This window comes from Lynx canadensis, chromosome A3 (genome assembly GCF_007474595.2).
Source record: "Lynx canadensis isolate LIC74 chromosome A3, mLynCan4.pri.v2, whole genome shotgun sequence".
Classification (NCBI taxonomy): Eukaryota; Metazoa; Chordata; class Mammalia; order Carnivora; family Felidae; genus Lynx; species Lynx canadensis.
Window position 1 is genome coordinate 22514217 of NC_044305.1, and position 16366 is coordinate 22530582.

General features: G+C 48.3%; 1 protein-coding gene across 3 annotated transcripts in view; it reads right to left on the reverse strand.

Moving 5' to 3' along the window:
- Positions 1-16366, reverse strand: part of DLGAP4 (DLG associated protein 4) — an 85477-nt gene that overhangs the window by 23798 nt on the left and 45313 nt on the right. For all 3 annotated transcript variants that reach the window (XM_030309677.1, XM_030309675.1, XM_030309680.2), the window contains 3 exons: positions 9688-10049; positions 7103-7191; positions 6164-6576 (listed from right to left, as the gene is read on the reverse strand). In XM_030309677.1, coding sequence (XP_030165537.1) covers positions 6164-6576; positions 7103-7191; positions 9688-10049 — 864 coding nt within the window. The remainder of the gene's footprint in view (positions 1-6163; positions 6577-7102; positions 7192-9687; positions 10050-16366) is intronic.

Sequence of the window (16366 nt, forward strand, 5' to 3'; positions counted from 1 at the left end):
AGCCTGCTTCCGATTCTGTGTCTCCCTCTCTCTCTGCCCCTCCCCCGTTCATGCTCTGTCTCTCTCTGTCCCAAAAATAAATAAACGTTGAAAAAAAAAATTACAAAAAGGACATCCAGATGGCGAACAGACACATAAAAAAATGCTCAACATCACTCATCATCCAGGAAATACAAATCAAAACCACAATGAGATACCACCTTACACCTGTCAGAATGGCTCACATTAAAAACTCAGGCAACAATAGATGTTGCCGAGGATGTGGAGAGAGAGGATCTCTTTTGCACTGCTGGTACAGCCACCATGGAAAAGTCTGGAGGTTCCTCAAAAAATTAAAAACAGAACTACCCTATGACCCAGCAATTGCACTACTAGGTATTTATCCAAGTGATACAGGTATGCTGTTTTGAAGGGGCACATGCACCCCAATGTTTACAGCAGCACTATCAACAATAGCCAAAGCATGGAAGGGGTCCAAATGTCCATCGATGGATGAATGGATAAAGAAGATGTGGTGTATGTCTATATATACACATACATACACTGGAGGATTACTCGGCAATCAAAAAGAATGAAATCTTGCCATTTGCAACTACGTGGATGGAACTAGAGAGTATTATGCTAAGCAAAATTAGTCAGTCAGAGAAAGACAAACATCATATGACTTCGCTCATATGAGGACTTTAATACACAGAACAGATGAACACAAGGGAAGGGAAGCAAAATAATATAAAAACAGGGAGGGGGACAAAATATAAGAGACTCTTAAATATGGAGAACAAACAGAGGGTTACTGGAGGGATTGTGGGAGGGGGGGATGGGCTAAATGGGTAAGGGGCATTAAGGAATCTACTCCTGAAATCATTGTTGCACCATATGCTAATTTAGATGTGAATTTCAAAAATTAAGGAAAAAGAAAAAAATTAAAATTTAAAAATTTTTTTAAAAAGAAAAAAAACATTAAAAAATTTTTTTAAATAAGTAAAAGCACAGCAATGAAAGAAAAATAAATAGGACCAGGTCAGAATTAAAAACTATTGTGTATCAAATGATACTATCAAGAAAATGAAAAGACAGCTTACCGAATGGGAGAAAATATTTGCAAATCACATATTTAATAAGTGCCTATTATTCAAAAATTACATAAAGAACTCTTGCAACTCAACAAGAAAAAGACTGCCCAATTAACAAATGGGCAAAGGAACTGAATAGATTTATCTCCAAAGAAGATACCCAAATGATGATCAATAAGAACATGAAAAGATGCTCAGCATCATTACGGAAATGCAAATCAAAATGACAATGAGCTACTACTTTATACCTACCAGAATGGCTATTTTTTTGAGATGAAAACTAACAAGTGTTAGCAAGGATGTGGAGAAATTGGAACCTTTGTGCATTGGTGGTGGGAATGTAAATTGGTGCAGCCACTGTGGAAATCAGTATGGCGGTTCCTCAGCAAGCTGTAAACATAGGTCACCCAGCAATCCCACTCCTAAGTATATACCTGAGAGAACTGCAAACTGACTGAAACAGATACTTGCTTGCCAGTGTTCACTGCAGCACTATTCTCAGTAGCTGAAAGGGGGAACTAACCCAAGTGTCCATCAACAGTTAAGTGGAAAAACAAAATGTGGTATTTATACACAGTGGAAATCTTATTCAGCTTTAAAAGGGTTCTGATATATGCTACAACATGGATGAACTTTGAAAACATGCCAAACACAAAAGGACAAATACTGCAACATCCCACTTATATGAAATATCTCAAATAGGCAAATTCATAGAGAAATCAGATTAGAGGTTACCAGGGGCTGTGGGGAGCGCAATGGGTAGTTATTGCTTAATGGGTACAGAATTTCTGTTTGGGGTGGTGAGAAAGTTCTGGGAATAAATACTGATGATGTGCGACATTGTGAATGTAAGTAATGACACTGAATTGTACACTTAAAAGTGGTTAAAGCCATCTAGGTGGTTCAGTTGGTTAAGCGTCCGACTCTTGATTTTGACTCAGGTCATGGTCTCAAGGTTGGTGAGTTCAATGTTGGGCTTTGTGCTGACAGCGCAGAGTCTGCTTGGGATTCTCCTTCTCCCTCACTCTCTCTCAAAAATAAATAAATAAACATTTTAAAAAAGTGGTTGAAATGGCAAACTTTTTGTTACGTATATTTTACCATAATAAAAAATGACAAATATGATCCAACCATTCCACTCCTACATCTATCTATACACAGAAGACTTGAACACAGTATTATTCATGATGGCTTTTACCTTTCTGTTAGAGTCTTTACATCCTGATGCTTAAATAATTATTTCTTCATCTGTGATGTTACTATCATATATTACTAACATACCAGCACATAACCTCCTACTCCTACATCAGTTCCTCACTTTTAAATAGAAATAACCAAGACGACTGGATGTTCCAGGAAACATCAAAACAAAAAGACAAATACAAAGACGGAACCTAAAGGACAGAGCACAGGGTCCCAGGAAAACTTACATTTATATATGTAGGTCTCGCAGGGGCAGGAGACACTCTATGCATAAAAAAAGGACAAAATATCATGAAAAAAAACAGTAGAATGACCTGTTGTATGGATGGCCACAGTAAACATGTGACGGACGGAGTTTGGAGATCAAGTCAGGAAAATGTCCCCATCTCCATAGAGTTCTCAAACAAAAATATACAAATAGCCACAAGGCATATTCAAAGATGCTGGACAATATTAGCCATCATGGAGATGCAAATTAAAACCATAATGACATACTACTTCACGCTCACGAGGATGGCTAGATTCAAAAAGACCAGTAGTTGCAGGGTGCCTGGATGGCTCAGTCGGTCAAGTGTCTGACTCTTGGTTTCGGCTCAGTTCATGATCTTGCAGTTTGCAAGTTCAAGCCCTGCATCAGGCTGACAGTGCAGAGCCTGCCTGGGATTCTCTCTTTCCTCTCTCTCTGCCCCTCCCTGCTTGTGCCCTCTCTCAATAAATAAACTTAAAAAAAAAAAAAAAGAAAGAAAAAAAAGACCAATAATTGCAAGTGTTGGTGAGGATATGGATAAATTGGAATCCTCATATACCATTGGTGGGAATGTTAAGTGGTGCAGCCACTGTGGAAAATCATTTGGCACGTTCCTCAGAAAGTTAAACACGGAGTTTCCATATGATCTAGCAATTCTACTCCTGGGCATATATCTAAAAGAAATGAACATACTTCCACGCAAAAACTTATACACGGTGTTGACAGCAACATTACTGATACTAGCTGAAGTGTGGAAAAAACCCAAATGTCCATCAACAGATGAAATGTATAAAAAATGAAGTATACCCATAAAATGGAATATTATTCAGCAATAGGGAATGAAGTGCTGATACTGCTACAACTTGAGTGAACCTTAAAAATGTTATACAAAACATAAGCCAGACACAAAAGACCAGATAGTGTATGATTCCGTTTATAAAAGTGTCCAGAATGGGCAAATCCACCAAGACAGAATTGTGGTTGCTAAGAGCTGAGAAAGTGGCAGGAACCAAGAGTGACTAGTAATAGTTACAGTGTTTCTTTTTGGAGTGACGAAAATGTTCTGAAATTAGCAGTGACGGTTGTACAACACTGAGTGTACTAACTGCCATTGAACTGTACACTTTGAAAGGGTGTTACCGCCTAGGTGGCTCAGTCGGTTAAACGTCTAACTCTTGATTGTGGCTCAGGTCATGATCCCAGGGTTGTGGGGTCAAGCCCCATGTTGGGATCTGTGATCATGAAGCCTGCTTGGGATTCTCTCTCTGTGCCCTTCTCCCGCTCATGTGTGTGCACACGCACTCACTCTTGCTCTCTCAAAAAATAAAAAATAAAAGGGTGAATGGGTGAATTTCATGGCATGCAAATTATTTATCAATAAAGATGTTATAGCATGGAAAAGAAAAAAAGAAAGAGCCTTACAGAAAGATAACCAAAAGATATGAGGAAGAAAAGATCAGAGACTGAGGCTCAATCCAGCAGGTCCAACATCTAAGTGACACAAATTTTGGAGAAAACAGAACAAATGAAAGCAAGGAAATTATTTTTAAGAATTAATGCAAGGCTGTTGCTCAGAAACAAAAGACCTGCATCTTCATATAGAAAGGGGCTATCAACTATGGGCACAGTACATTCCTGTACAAAGTCCCATTCCACAGCACAGCACTGAGAAATTTCACAAGAGAGGTCAAGCAAAGAGCCTAACAGCTTCCATAGTAAAAACACACAAAGGACTGAAAATTAGAATGCATCAAACTTTTCAGCACAAGTAACAGAAGCTAAACACAATATAGCCTTAAAGATCCTGAGAGAAAATTGTTTCAACTTCATTTTTATACGTACATATGTTATATATACAAACATATACATATACATTACATATATAATTTGTTATTTTCAACTTTATACTCAGCCAAACCATGTGAGGTCTGAATGAAGACATGCAGTTGCCAAAAATTTATCTCGAACTAAAGGTGTGTGTTCCAGCAAAATTGAGGGATTATGCCAAGAAAGCAGAAGGCCACGTGGTCTGGAAAGCAGGGTGTCCCCCATGGGACAGCGGCCAAGCGCAGTCCCAGGTGATGAAAAGGGAAGTTTCTGGATAGCAGTGAGGCAGCAGGCCCAGAGAGTAACCTAGCCAGATCAGAACAGAGGACAGAAGTGCACTAGGAAAAATATGAAATCATGAGATTATCTGATATGTCTGCATATCTGAAAAATAATACTGATGAAGGCTGGCAGATCTGGTGGAGTGTGTAAAACATTACAAATAAGAACTTAGAAAATGAAGTGTATAAAAAAGATGGGGCAATCATTTATTCTAGGAAAAATAAAGTGTGTAAGAAAAGGAAATTAAACCATAATATAGTATTAGGCTCTGCAGTGAACAATAATATTTACATGCTTACAGTAAACAAATACACTGGTGGTTACTTAAGCCAAAACTGTGATGTAAGACATGCAGGGTGGGGCACAGGAGGCAGAGGTGATACAGCTAACTACTCACCTCTTATAAGCAGGAAATCAATACATGACGATGACTGATTTGAGAAGAATTAAGAGGTAATCACATTTAAAAGAAAAAAAGCAATAGGAAGGCAAATACCAGGATGTACAGCTACCGACAGCTGCAAGCAGAGAAGTCTGAGGTCAGGCAGTGGGCTGGATGGTTCCTATTAGAAGTATTTCAGTGCACTCTCTGGTCCTTGGCTCCATTCTGATTTGTTAAATACTCTTACTGTGCAAAGTTAGTAAGTACACAGCTCACAACAGTTCCCTGTGCAGCAGCAGGTGTGACATTAAAACCTGGGAACTGGCCTAAAGGTCTATGGATACAGACCCATCCAAGGGTACCCTCCTCAGGCTCCACGCCATCAGGTGTCAGTGGGATGCTGACTTCATCCTTTCTGGATACTCTGGAGACCTGTCTTTCCTGCATGTTCTGTAGAGGGGCTCTCTTGGAGGATGAGCTTTGACTGAACCAAGTCAGGGCACAGTGTAGCTGCTGGGGCCACCGCCTGGAGCTTCCCAGGGGCCACCTCTCTCCTGCTAACAACCACCTGTGAATCTAGGCTCCCTACATATTTTTAGCTCTTTCCGGAACTCATTTCCTAGAGGGATTTTTGGAAAGAGGCATGGATAGAGAGAAACAGAAGTAGAGAAGTAGATGGCTTCTATTTCACCCATTCACAGTTCCTCACACCCTGCTGAGGCCCATGGTTAGATCCTTGGTGCCTGGCATACAGTAGGCACTCAATAAGGAGCTGTTTAAGACATAAGCATGGTACCAACTTTCTGTGTCCCACACGTCTTCGGGCCCTTTACATGCACTGCCACCTTCAATCCTCACAAATACCCCCAGAGAAGGCAGGAGTAGCTCTACATTACATAGATGAAACGGAGGGTTCGGAGGCACTTGTCACTTCACTAGGAAGGGAAGGGCTGGGATTCAAGCCCACAGCCTGTACACCCTTCCTTGAGAAAGCTCAGCTTAGGTAGATAGACAGAAGGGAGGAAAGAATGGAAATAAGAGGAGAGCTCACAGCTGACTCAAGAAGAGAAACTGAGGCCTTTCCCACTTGGAGGCTCCGAGGCTGTGCACCTTTCTCTCCAGCCCGGGGCCCATCCCTGCAGCACTCACCTTCTTCAGAGAGGTTGTTCTCTTTGGTCTCCTTGTCCATCTGGCAGCACCAGCCCTCCAGCCGCTCTGTTTCTGCCTGAAGTAGTTTCAAGAACCAGTAGCCGTCCCGGCGGCACGCCCCTGGCTGTGCTGGCTCTGCCGGGGAGCTGGAGGAGGTCTCGAGCCAGGGGTCAGGCGGGGGCAGCGAGGATGCCTCTAGGGCAGGGTCGCTGTTGTCTCCATAGGAGAGGTTGCGCTTGATCTGGGCAATCTTGGGGACCTGCCGAGGGCCGGCATCGATGCTGATGGAGTTGGGGTGTGGGGTACAGTCCGGGAGGCTCCTCTCAGATGACTTACAGCTTGAGTCGTTGGCATCCTGGGTATCTGAGTCGGTGTCCCGTCGGGAGGACATGCTGTGAGAGGGGGCGCTGCTTCTGGGGGGGGGGGGCAGGGGGGTGGAGTGGGGTGGGGACAGGAAGGGGTGAGAGTCACCAAGAGGGCCAGAGACCAGAGGCCACCCCGACCCGGACACACGGGAGACAGAGAAACGGATGCATCGTCTGCTCACCATGCGCCTGAAGCGGGTCCCACAGCCCCTGCCTCATTCTCTGCTCAGCCCTTGCCCCACCCGCGCCCACACGCGCACACACACACATGGACAAGGTCATAAGGTTGCCTGTTTACTGCAGTGGGGGCCAGAAGACCACCAACATTGGGGTGCTGGGCCGTGTCTCTGCCGGCTGCGGCCCCCCGTGGGCCAATTGATCTCATAGAGCAAGCGCTCATAGGCCCGCCCGCCTGCCTGCCCAGCCTCCAGTGCCTGGGCCACTGCCCAAACCCCGAACCCAGCTTGGTTATCAGAAATCCAGCAAGGAGAAGTGGGTTAGGGAGAGCAGGAGAGGTGAGAGCAGAGGGAAGGGGAGGAGAGGGAGAGGCAGCCACCGCCTCTATGCGACTTACCGCCAGTCGTCCTCTACCTGAACCCCGATGGACTGGAATTTGGTAGCGGGACTGGGCTCCTCTTTTGGCACTGGCTGAATGCAGTCAACCTTATTGAAGGACAACGACAGCAACGGCACGGAGACAAAGACAAAAATAAAAAACAAACACCACACTTGCTGCTGAAATTCACATTAGTGGGACGACGCAGAAGGACAGACAGACACGAGGCATGCGGACACTGCACGTGGGCCCGAGGCTGGACCCAGTTAAGCCGGGCACTGCTCATTCGCGTGGAGCGGGCGGGTGGGTGGGCAGGAGGTGGGATGGGGTGGAGATGACTGGCTTTCCCTACTCTGAGGAGGGTGCCATCACATCGATTGCTTTGGGTCCGTTGTCCTCCGAGAGGTGGGAACCGTTCCTTCTAGTCCTCTCCTTTACACGCATCAAAGAGAAGAAAAAAAAGAAGGACGACGAAAGAGAAAGAAAACACACACACACACACAAAGCCACAGCCGTTATCTGGTGTAGTCGAAGCTGGGGGCTGTCTTGAGGCAAAGATCACTCCCCAACCCTGCAGCTGAAGGGCAGGCTGGAGGCGCCTGTACTAGGGCCAAACCTTGGACATCGGTTCTGGATTTGAAAACTGCCCCCAAGGCAACAGCCAATAAGGTCCCAGGACGCTACAGGATGCAGTCCCTGGGCCTCAATGGCTGAGGTTACTTTCAGCAGTGGGTGGGCCTGGGGAGCAGCAGAAAGGGCCAGGGACAGGCCCAAGTGCAAAGCTAGTGCTTTTTCTCCACTCCCGTGAAGTGGAAGGAAACACGGCAGCAGTGATGCCCCGAATCTGCCTTTCTTCTTTGGGACAAAGCTGCATGGACGTGGAGCAGCCAGGCCGGCCCTTCCATCATTGCTCATGGATGAGGGAGAATCCACACTTGACCTAGGGCTTGAGGTACCAAGGGATGGGATAAGGGTTGTCAGGGTATCCTTGGAAATTGGGGACTCCCAATCTCTTGGCTTCACAGAAGTGGCAGAGGGTTGGGCGCCAGGCTCCTCCTCGCCACGGGGATGCAACTGCATTTCTCCTTCAGCAGGCGCCAGCTCAGGGAGTACAGCATCACCAATCTCAAAGAGCTGCGACAAGAGCTTGGAACAGGTGGGGGTGAAACCAGGGAAGGGGAAGGCCCAAGAGCTAGGATGCTCATCCCCAGGTAAATTTCTGGACGAAAGGAACCAACAGTGAGACTAAGACCTTCTGAAAAGACTGGAGTATCTGGTTTGGCCAGGGAGAGGATGGGGCTGCCCAAAGACCCTGCGTGGTTAAGACCAAGAGACTAGGCTACTTTCTGTGTCCCTCAGAATCCCTCCTGGAGCAGCTGCACAGGGCAGGGACTTGAACCCCTTATGAAGGAGCCCAGAAAACATTAATCTCCCGGACAAATCTGTTCCTGTACATGTGGGGAAACTGAAGCCCAGGCAAGTGCAAGAAACTGGCTAATGAGTTTTTCTCTGGTTGGAACCCATTCAGTGTCCCTTGTGTCCCAAGTTCTTTTGGCATTCTAGCCCTCTGCCATCCACTCAGCCACATCCAGTTATCAGAGGCAGCTGGGGAAATGGGAGAGCCCTTCCAGCCCTAAGCCACAACGCACACCACCCTGACCTCCTTGAGGGCTCCACCTTCCCCAAGCTCAATGCTCACTGTAGCCACTTTCCTTCTTCCGTGCCCTGAGTGTGTTCCACTTTAGTCTGGAGGCTCAGTCAGGGCAGGTGGAGTCCTTGCACTCTGGACTGAGAGCAACTCTTGAATCTGCAAAGCAGGGCTCAAGTTTCCCCAGCTCAGCTGACAAGACAGATTACTGTGGTCTGATGTGTACAGGAGGTGCTGTGAAGCAGTAGAGGGGAGCTGGTACACCCTGTCCTGCTGTGGGTGGACAGGGAGTTTGGCTTCCAGGAGGGTCTGCTGGCTTTGGCCACTTGGTCCTGGGGAAATATCTGCCTGGATCCTTTCCCATGGAGGGAGACCTCAGGACCAGACACTTCTCAACCTGACATGGGCCTGGTGCCTCAAACCACCTACCTGTCCCCCAGGCCCGAGAAGGCTCTGGGTAAAGTTCCCCTCAAGCAACCCCCATGGCTCAAGGGCCCTGGGTCCTGGGCCCCAGGCCCATCGACGTCTAGGCTCCATGCTGCTCCCGCTGCCAAGCGGGGCTGCGGCCTCCGCACCCGAGCTGACCTTGGATTAGAGAACTGTTAGGCCAGTCCCACCTCCCACGCGTTGGCTGGCAGGGCAAAGGGTGGAGTGGACAGACAGACAGACAGGTGAACAGTGGACAGGAGATGGCTGGCTGAGTGTAACTACATTGACTGGGATGACCCACTGGAGAAACAGGGACACATGCCCACGGCTACAGATTGCAACATGTGGGCAAACGTAAGGAAGGCATGGCTATGGGTGGAATTTGGTTAGGCCACTTGGAGCCAACCCTCCAAAAGAGACAAACCACTTTGCCCAGGAGACCTAGTGGGCCTCCACCAGATGTAATTACACGCAGGCAGGTGCACAGGGTGGGCTGAGGACATAAGAGTGTGAAAGGGACCCCTACTTGTATTCCTATAGATGACAGTTTCCTTTTGGGGATGGCCTCAGGGTGGGATTCAGAGCTGGTCAGCGTCCCTTGTTCACTCTTCAGAGCTGCATGTTTTGGGGGTGGCTCCGGGGCCTCAGGGGCTGGGATGACTCCACCCCGTGTCACACTGGGCGGTCGGGTACTGCTGTCCAGGCTGTCTGACGAGTTGCTGAGGCCCGACTGGCTTGTCACCTCACTCTTGTGGTCCTGGCTGTCCAGGTAGGTGTCCTGGGCAGACTCGGTGCTGCTCTGGACTGTGACAGAGATGAAGGGTTTTGACGTGGTACGTGGAGGGACCGGTGGTGGGGTCTTCTTATAAGCCACTAGACATGATGAACCTGCAGATAGAAGAGAGGAGGGCAAGGAGAAGGTAAGGTCCCAAACCTTTGGAACCCCTTTCAAGTCTGAGGCCCCACCTGACCTGGCCCTAGCTCTGGCCTTGGCTATTCCCTCAGGAAGGATTTGTGGAGCAGGAGAATGGGGGTCTGACACAGCAGTGACCAAGACAGACAGACATAGGCCCTGCCCACTCTTCTACTAGTCCAAGGCCAGGTCTAGCTGGGAATGCCAACATGGACCAATGACATCCTCCACCTCATAGTCACACACAAAGGTATTATCCAGCTGGGGCATGGACTAGATCATAAAGTTCATGGTGCCACGGGCTGTGAAAGAGCCTGACCCAGTGGCAGGGGATGCGGTGACAGTGATACAGAGGTCAGGAGTGCTAAAGAATGTTAACCTTGCTCCCTCCTCAAGCTCACGGACAGACCTACTGTTCCTGCTGGTCTTTTCCTTTTTTACCTTCCCTTTGCTTGGATGCCCCCTTTCTATCTGGTCAAAGACCAATACATCCTTTAGGGTCCAGCTAACCCTACTCCCATCTTGCTATTCCCACCATCTCCTCATTATGTGAAAACCCCATATACCAGTCTGCCTCCCTCAATAGTCCACCATACCTGGTCCAATTCCCCATTCGCCACCATGATTCAGGGAACCAGGCCCTACCATGGTAGGGGCTGGGGTCATCTCTGAATCCCATTCCAGCCTGGCCTGGGACTGGCCCACAGTAAAGGCCCACAGCTGGCTTCTTACATGCTCAACTTTTTGTCTGAAACAGAAGGTGCTGTTGAAACAGCAGTAGCTACTTGCTGTGAGGGGCTGGGTCAGATCCTGGGGCTTTTCTCAGCATCGTAACTCTAAATGCTGTTTCCCCCATGAGGACTAAAACAAACTGGGACTAGGAGTGGGAGTCAGGTGAGTGACTTTGAGCTCTGCTTTCAAGGTGCTACCGTTCATGGTGAGGGCCCAACAGAAACCCACAAAACCAGGCCCAGTGCCACAGGGGCCGTGAGCAAGGCACAGCAGAATCTATCCATCTGCCACTATGAGATGTCACTACACAACCATATCAGAATGGCTAAATTAAAAAACAGTGACAACACTAAGTGCTGGTGAGGATGTGGGGAAACTGAATTACTCATATGTTGCTGGTGGGAATGTGAAATGGTACCACCACCCTGGAAAATGGTTTGGTAGTTTCTTTTCTTTTCTAAAAGACTATTTTTAAGTAATCTCTACATCCAATGTGGGGCTTGAACTCACAAATTCTTGATCACAAAGATCATGAATCTGCTCCCCCTGGCAGTTTCCTTTAAAACTAAATATGCAATTATTCTACAAACCAGCAGTTGCACTCTTGGGCATTTATTTATCCCATAGAAATGGTAACATGTTCACAAGAAAAAAACTTATACGTGAGTGTTCATGACAGCTTTATTTGTCATAGCCCAAAACTAGAAACAACCTAGATGCCCTTCAGTGACTGGTTAAACAGTCTGTGGTACATCCAGACTGTGGAATACCCCTGATCGGTAAAAAAGAACCAGCTACTAATATAAGCAACAACTTGGACAAATCTCAAGTGAATTATACCAAGTGAAAAAAGCAATCTCAAAAAGCTACATACTGTATGGTTCTATTTGCAAAACATTCTTGAAATGACCTGATTATAAAGATGTGGAGATTAGTGGCAGGTAGGGAGATGCAGGTCAGAGGGTGATGTAGAGGCAGGGAGGGACATGGTTGTGGCTATAAAAGGGTGACAAGAAGGATCCTCTGTGTGCCAAGAATTAGAACAGGAGGTGGACCGTGAACTTGCACACGACGAAGCTGCTGAGCACTAAACAAAGCAAGTAAAGGGAAAATGGTGAAGTCAGTAAGATTGGCTGGATGGTATCTATGTCAGTATTCTGGTATTGTGATATACTATGCAATATTCTGATACATTATGATATTATATTAATTTTGCAATATTTTACCATTGAGGGAAACTGGGTAAAGAGTAGATAGGATCCCTCTGTATTATTTATTACAACTGTATGTAAATTACAATTACTTAAATATAAAAATTTAATTTAAAAAGCCCTTCCATCTGTCAGTTCATCTGACAGACTTGTGTTAGGCCAGGCCCTATACAGACTCCAGGAAAGCTAGGAGCCTCATCAGCAGAGAAACAGCCATGAAATGAGTGAACAGTAACAGATGCCACAGCAGAAGAGCCCCAGAGCTGGGAGCCATGCCTCACGCCTGAGTCTGGAGGTGACAGAGGGCTCTGGGAGCTCAGAACCAGGAGCACTCAATTCCTACTCTGTTCAGAATTTCCCAGTCCTGCTGAGGCGTTGAGAAAACCTGGGGATCCCACCAGACACACCCAGTCTCTGCCTACCCCACCTGAGAAATGTGGCACATGGGCAGAAGAACATGGGCAGCAGAGCAAGCAGGGGGCAGCGCTTTGGTCAACAGGCACATGACCCTCTCTTGTACTGCCAGAGAAGGAAAAGGCCTGCTCAAGCAAGATGGGCTCCTGTGTTCAGCTGGCTGTGCACACAGGCTCACAGCCTCAAGGTGGGTCATTTACTGAGCTGTGCTCGGTTTTATGGCTTTGTAATTTAAACCTCACAGTGACTCTGTAAAGTGGGGATATGATTATGCCCACTTTATAGCAGGGGCATGTGAGGTTCAGGGTCAGATAACACCCAGAGTTGCTAACAGTAAGTGGCAACCACATCTGTTCGGCTGCACAGCCTACCTCATTCTGCTACCCAGTCTTCAGGCCCCTCTCTGCCAGGCTGGGGCTGCAGGTGTCTAGGGCCTTCACTGATCACTGTGCCCCACAGTATCCTGCTAGACCCTGGAGCCTGTCTGCAGGGGGACGCCCAAGTTGAGATCTGACTGCCGGGGGAAGAAGGGCTAGACTAAAGGCAGAAGCCTGGCTTCTAGGCCCTGGCAATTCCTCACAAAAGTGCCTGCCTCACTCTGGACTTTTCAGTACTCTCATCTGTTCAGTGGGTGGGGAGGAGTTCTAAATAGCACACCATATTCACACAGCCCTTGACAAACTGAAACCATTTTCCCATTTGTTCTCTTACTCAAGGATAGGTGAGGAACCTCCCATCATTGAATGAAGAAGAGATTCCTGCTCTGAATCCCTTCTCTCTACTACCTGAAATCCTACCATTTGAGTCATTCCATTCACTTGATGATAAGGAGCCAGAAACCAGAGGGCAGCAAGGAACCAGACAAGCCTGAGTTCAGATCCCAGCTCTGTCATATACTAATTTGATGGCCACAGGGAGGGATTACATAGGCTACGTCACAGAGGGTAAGGTTCAGCCCAGGGCTGGCATGGCTACTAGTTTGTGGTACACAGTGAGCCAGGCCTAGGGTGGGGGTTGTGAGCCAAAATGGTACTATCCCCAGGTCACTGGTCGGAGAGGCTGGGCTGGTTCTCTATACAACCCTGGGGAAAGTTTTCCTGCAAGAGCCAGACATTAAGAGCAGCTCGTTGAAGCCAATGACCAACAGTGCCCGGCAGACCCAGAACTGTAGGTTCTAAGTCTGACAAAGACTGTGTGACCCCAGTCAGGGTCCTTGTCCCCATCTGTGGGGTGGAGTTCCCACTGGCCTGGAGAAGTTAGTGTGTGCAGGGATCTGTGTGGAAGAGGCACCCCCACCAGGAGACAGTGAGGTGCCCACAATCAGGAGTTTGGACAGAGGACTGACCCTCCAGCCTCCTGCTCAGGGTTGTCTAGGTCCAGAGTCCTGCTGACACGTACTCAGAGGCCTGAGCCCTGGCTGAGACAGCCACTCATTAGAGGGAAAGTGAACTAGCGAGAGGCCGGGCCAGGTGTGATAAGAGGAAAGGTGAACTTATCTTGGATTTTTTTTTTGTCTCCTGGGCACAAGTCACAGCCAGATAAGTAATGTGACTCACAGGGAGGATTTCAGGTTGTCAGGGGCTCCCCGGGTGGCAGGCATCCCTCAGCTCTGTGCACAGTCTTTCCCCAGGGCAGGGGGATAGGACCCAACTGTACAGAACAGCTCTCATTTCACAAGTGGGAAATGCCATGAAATACAGGCCAACAACTGCCCCTGCCCCTTCTAGCAACACTGTCACCGCCCTTCTTCCCACCTTGGGGCTCTTGCACATGCTGCTCCTTCTACCTGGAAAGCTTCCACTCCTCACATTTCAAATGCCACTTCTTCAGAGAGGCCTCCTCTGACTTTCCTCTGCTTTCAGATGGGCCAGCATCTCCATTCGAGCATCTGTCACATCTGTCATCAGCTCATTTAGACATTTACTTGTTGATGGTTATAGGCTTGGGACTGGGGGAACTCTGTCTGTCTTGGCATATTGGGTCATATCTCAGGCCCAGGGCAATACCTTATAAGCTTTATAGAAAGCTCTCGATAATATTTGTTGAATGAGAAAATGAACCTCATCATTGTTATAAAAACCCTTCAGCTGCCCCAAATCAAGATTACTTAGCCTTAGTGAAGGCTCCCTTATAGGCTCCCAACACTGGAGTATGCAAGGTTCTTGTCTCCTCCCAAATTTGGAGCCCTTTCTAAAGCCTAGTCCCTGTAGCTTCATCTCCTGTCCCCCCACCCCCTAGGATGGCCCCTCCAGCTTCAGAGAGCCACATGCACCCATTTCCAAACACACCACACTCCGCATGCACCCAAGCCTTTGCACATGCGCTCATTCTACCAGAATCCCTTTCCAGGTCCTTCAGCCAGTCCCTCCATCCAACGCTCTTGCTGGCCCAGGCAGTCTGCCCCCCTCCTCTCTCTGTGGGTCACCTGGAGCACTCAGGGCTGTGGCCATGCCCCTGACGGAGCGTGTGTCCCACGCGTGTTACTAGCCCAGACGGTGCACAGTCATCATTTGCCAGTTAAATTTTAGAGGTGGGGCAAGTGCCCCAGAGACCCAAGATGTGGGACCTGGCCAGCATTGCCTCTTCCAAGATGTGACTGCGGCCCTTCCTGGCCCTGGGAGATATTTCCACATGCCATAGTTTATAATAACATAGCACATAGGTCCAACTTTTTCATCTACTCACTCTGGAAAACTTTTCAGCCCAGGAAGCTAGAGAGTGAACATCCCCTGAGTGTGACCATCTCCTCCAGCTGGTCCTTACACACATTTTCAAAGACCCCGAGTGAAATACCTGCTGAGCCACAGCAATGTGTGCACACTGAGCCACTGCCCCCGGGGGCCACGTGCTTCCCTGCCCCCAGCTTGGCCATGCCAATCCCTCAAGCTCAGGCTTAGACAGGAGCCAGTTGTGCAATGCCTCCTCCGTGCAGCCTGCCCCCGGCCCCAGACATCCAGCCCAGCCTCCTGCCCCACAGCACACAAGTCCTTGTTTCTTCTAAGAAGAAGCTCCCTTTGTCTCATTTCTGCCTTCTGCTTCAAGATTTTATCCAGCAAACTCTTATCAGGTCAGAATGAATTTATTTCTACATTGTGTTTTTTAACATCAAGATGTAATAAGATGGCCAAATAGAGCTTCAAACACTCAGTGGAATGGCTGTGACTCCCATCTCCCAAGAGTTATAGATGCAGCAACCCCAGGAAGTTAGCCCCACTGCAAGTGCCTTGGAGGCCTGGCACAACCCTTGTGTTGCAGGCAACCAGGGGTCCAAGCTTGGCAGGGGAGCTGAAGAAGAGGCCTAGACTCCTGAAGAGGAGTGGATGTGGGGGGCCACAGATAGCATGAGAGCTATGGCAGCAGGCTTCACAGAAGAGGCAGTGGGCCCTCTTAAGCCCCACGTGAGCAGACAGAGCTGGCCTTGGAGCCAGAGCCACCTCAACTCCCTTTGCTGGCTCTGCCAGGCTTAGGAAAGGGCTCGTCAAAGGAAGGGCTGAGGGCCCAGAAGATCCCATTCCCTCTCTCACCGATGAGCAACCTGTGAAACCACACAGCTAAATCAGGCCACTCATTTGTGTGCTATGGTAAAAAACAGAACTCAAAGCTCTCACTTACCAGCCTCAAATTCCTCCCTTCTTCCCTGTTTCTTCCCCAGAAGCCGGGGAAGTTGGAAGGGAATTCTGAGCAGCTGGGTCAGGATCAGGGACAGACTGCCCTCTCAGAGCCACTTTCCTGTTGACAACCCGTGTGACCTCCACTCTCCCACTGTGTCAGTCTGGAAGCCACCTCCCTCACTGTGCCCCAAGAGTCAGCAATGTCAAAATCCTCCTGGGAACCCCCCCACCACTCCCCACAACCAGGTGCTTCCTAACTGCCTTTCTTATCTGTTCCTCTCCCCATGACCTAGAGCCAGCCTCCCCTGGACCACCCACACCGCT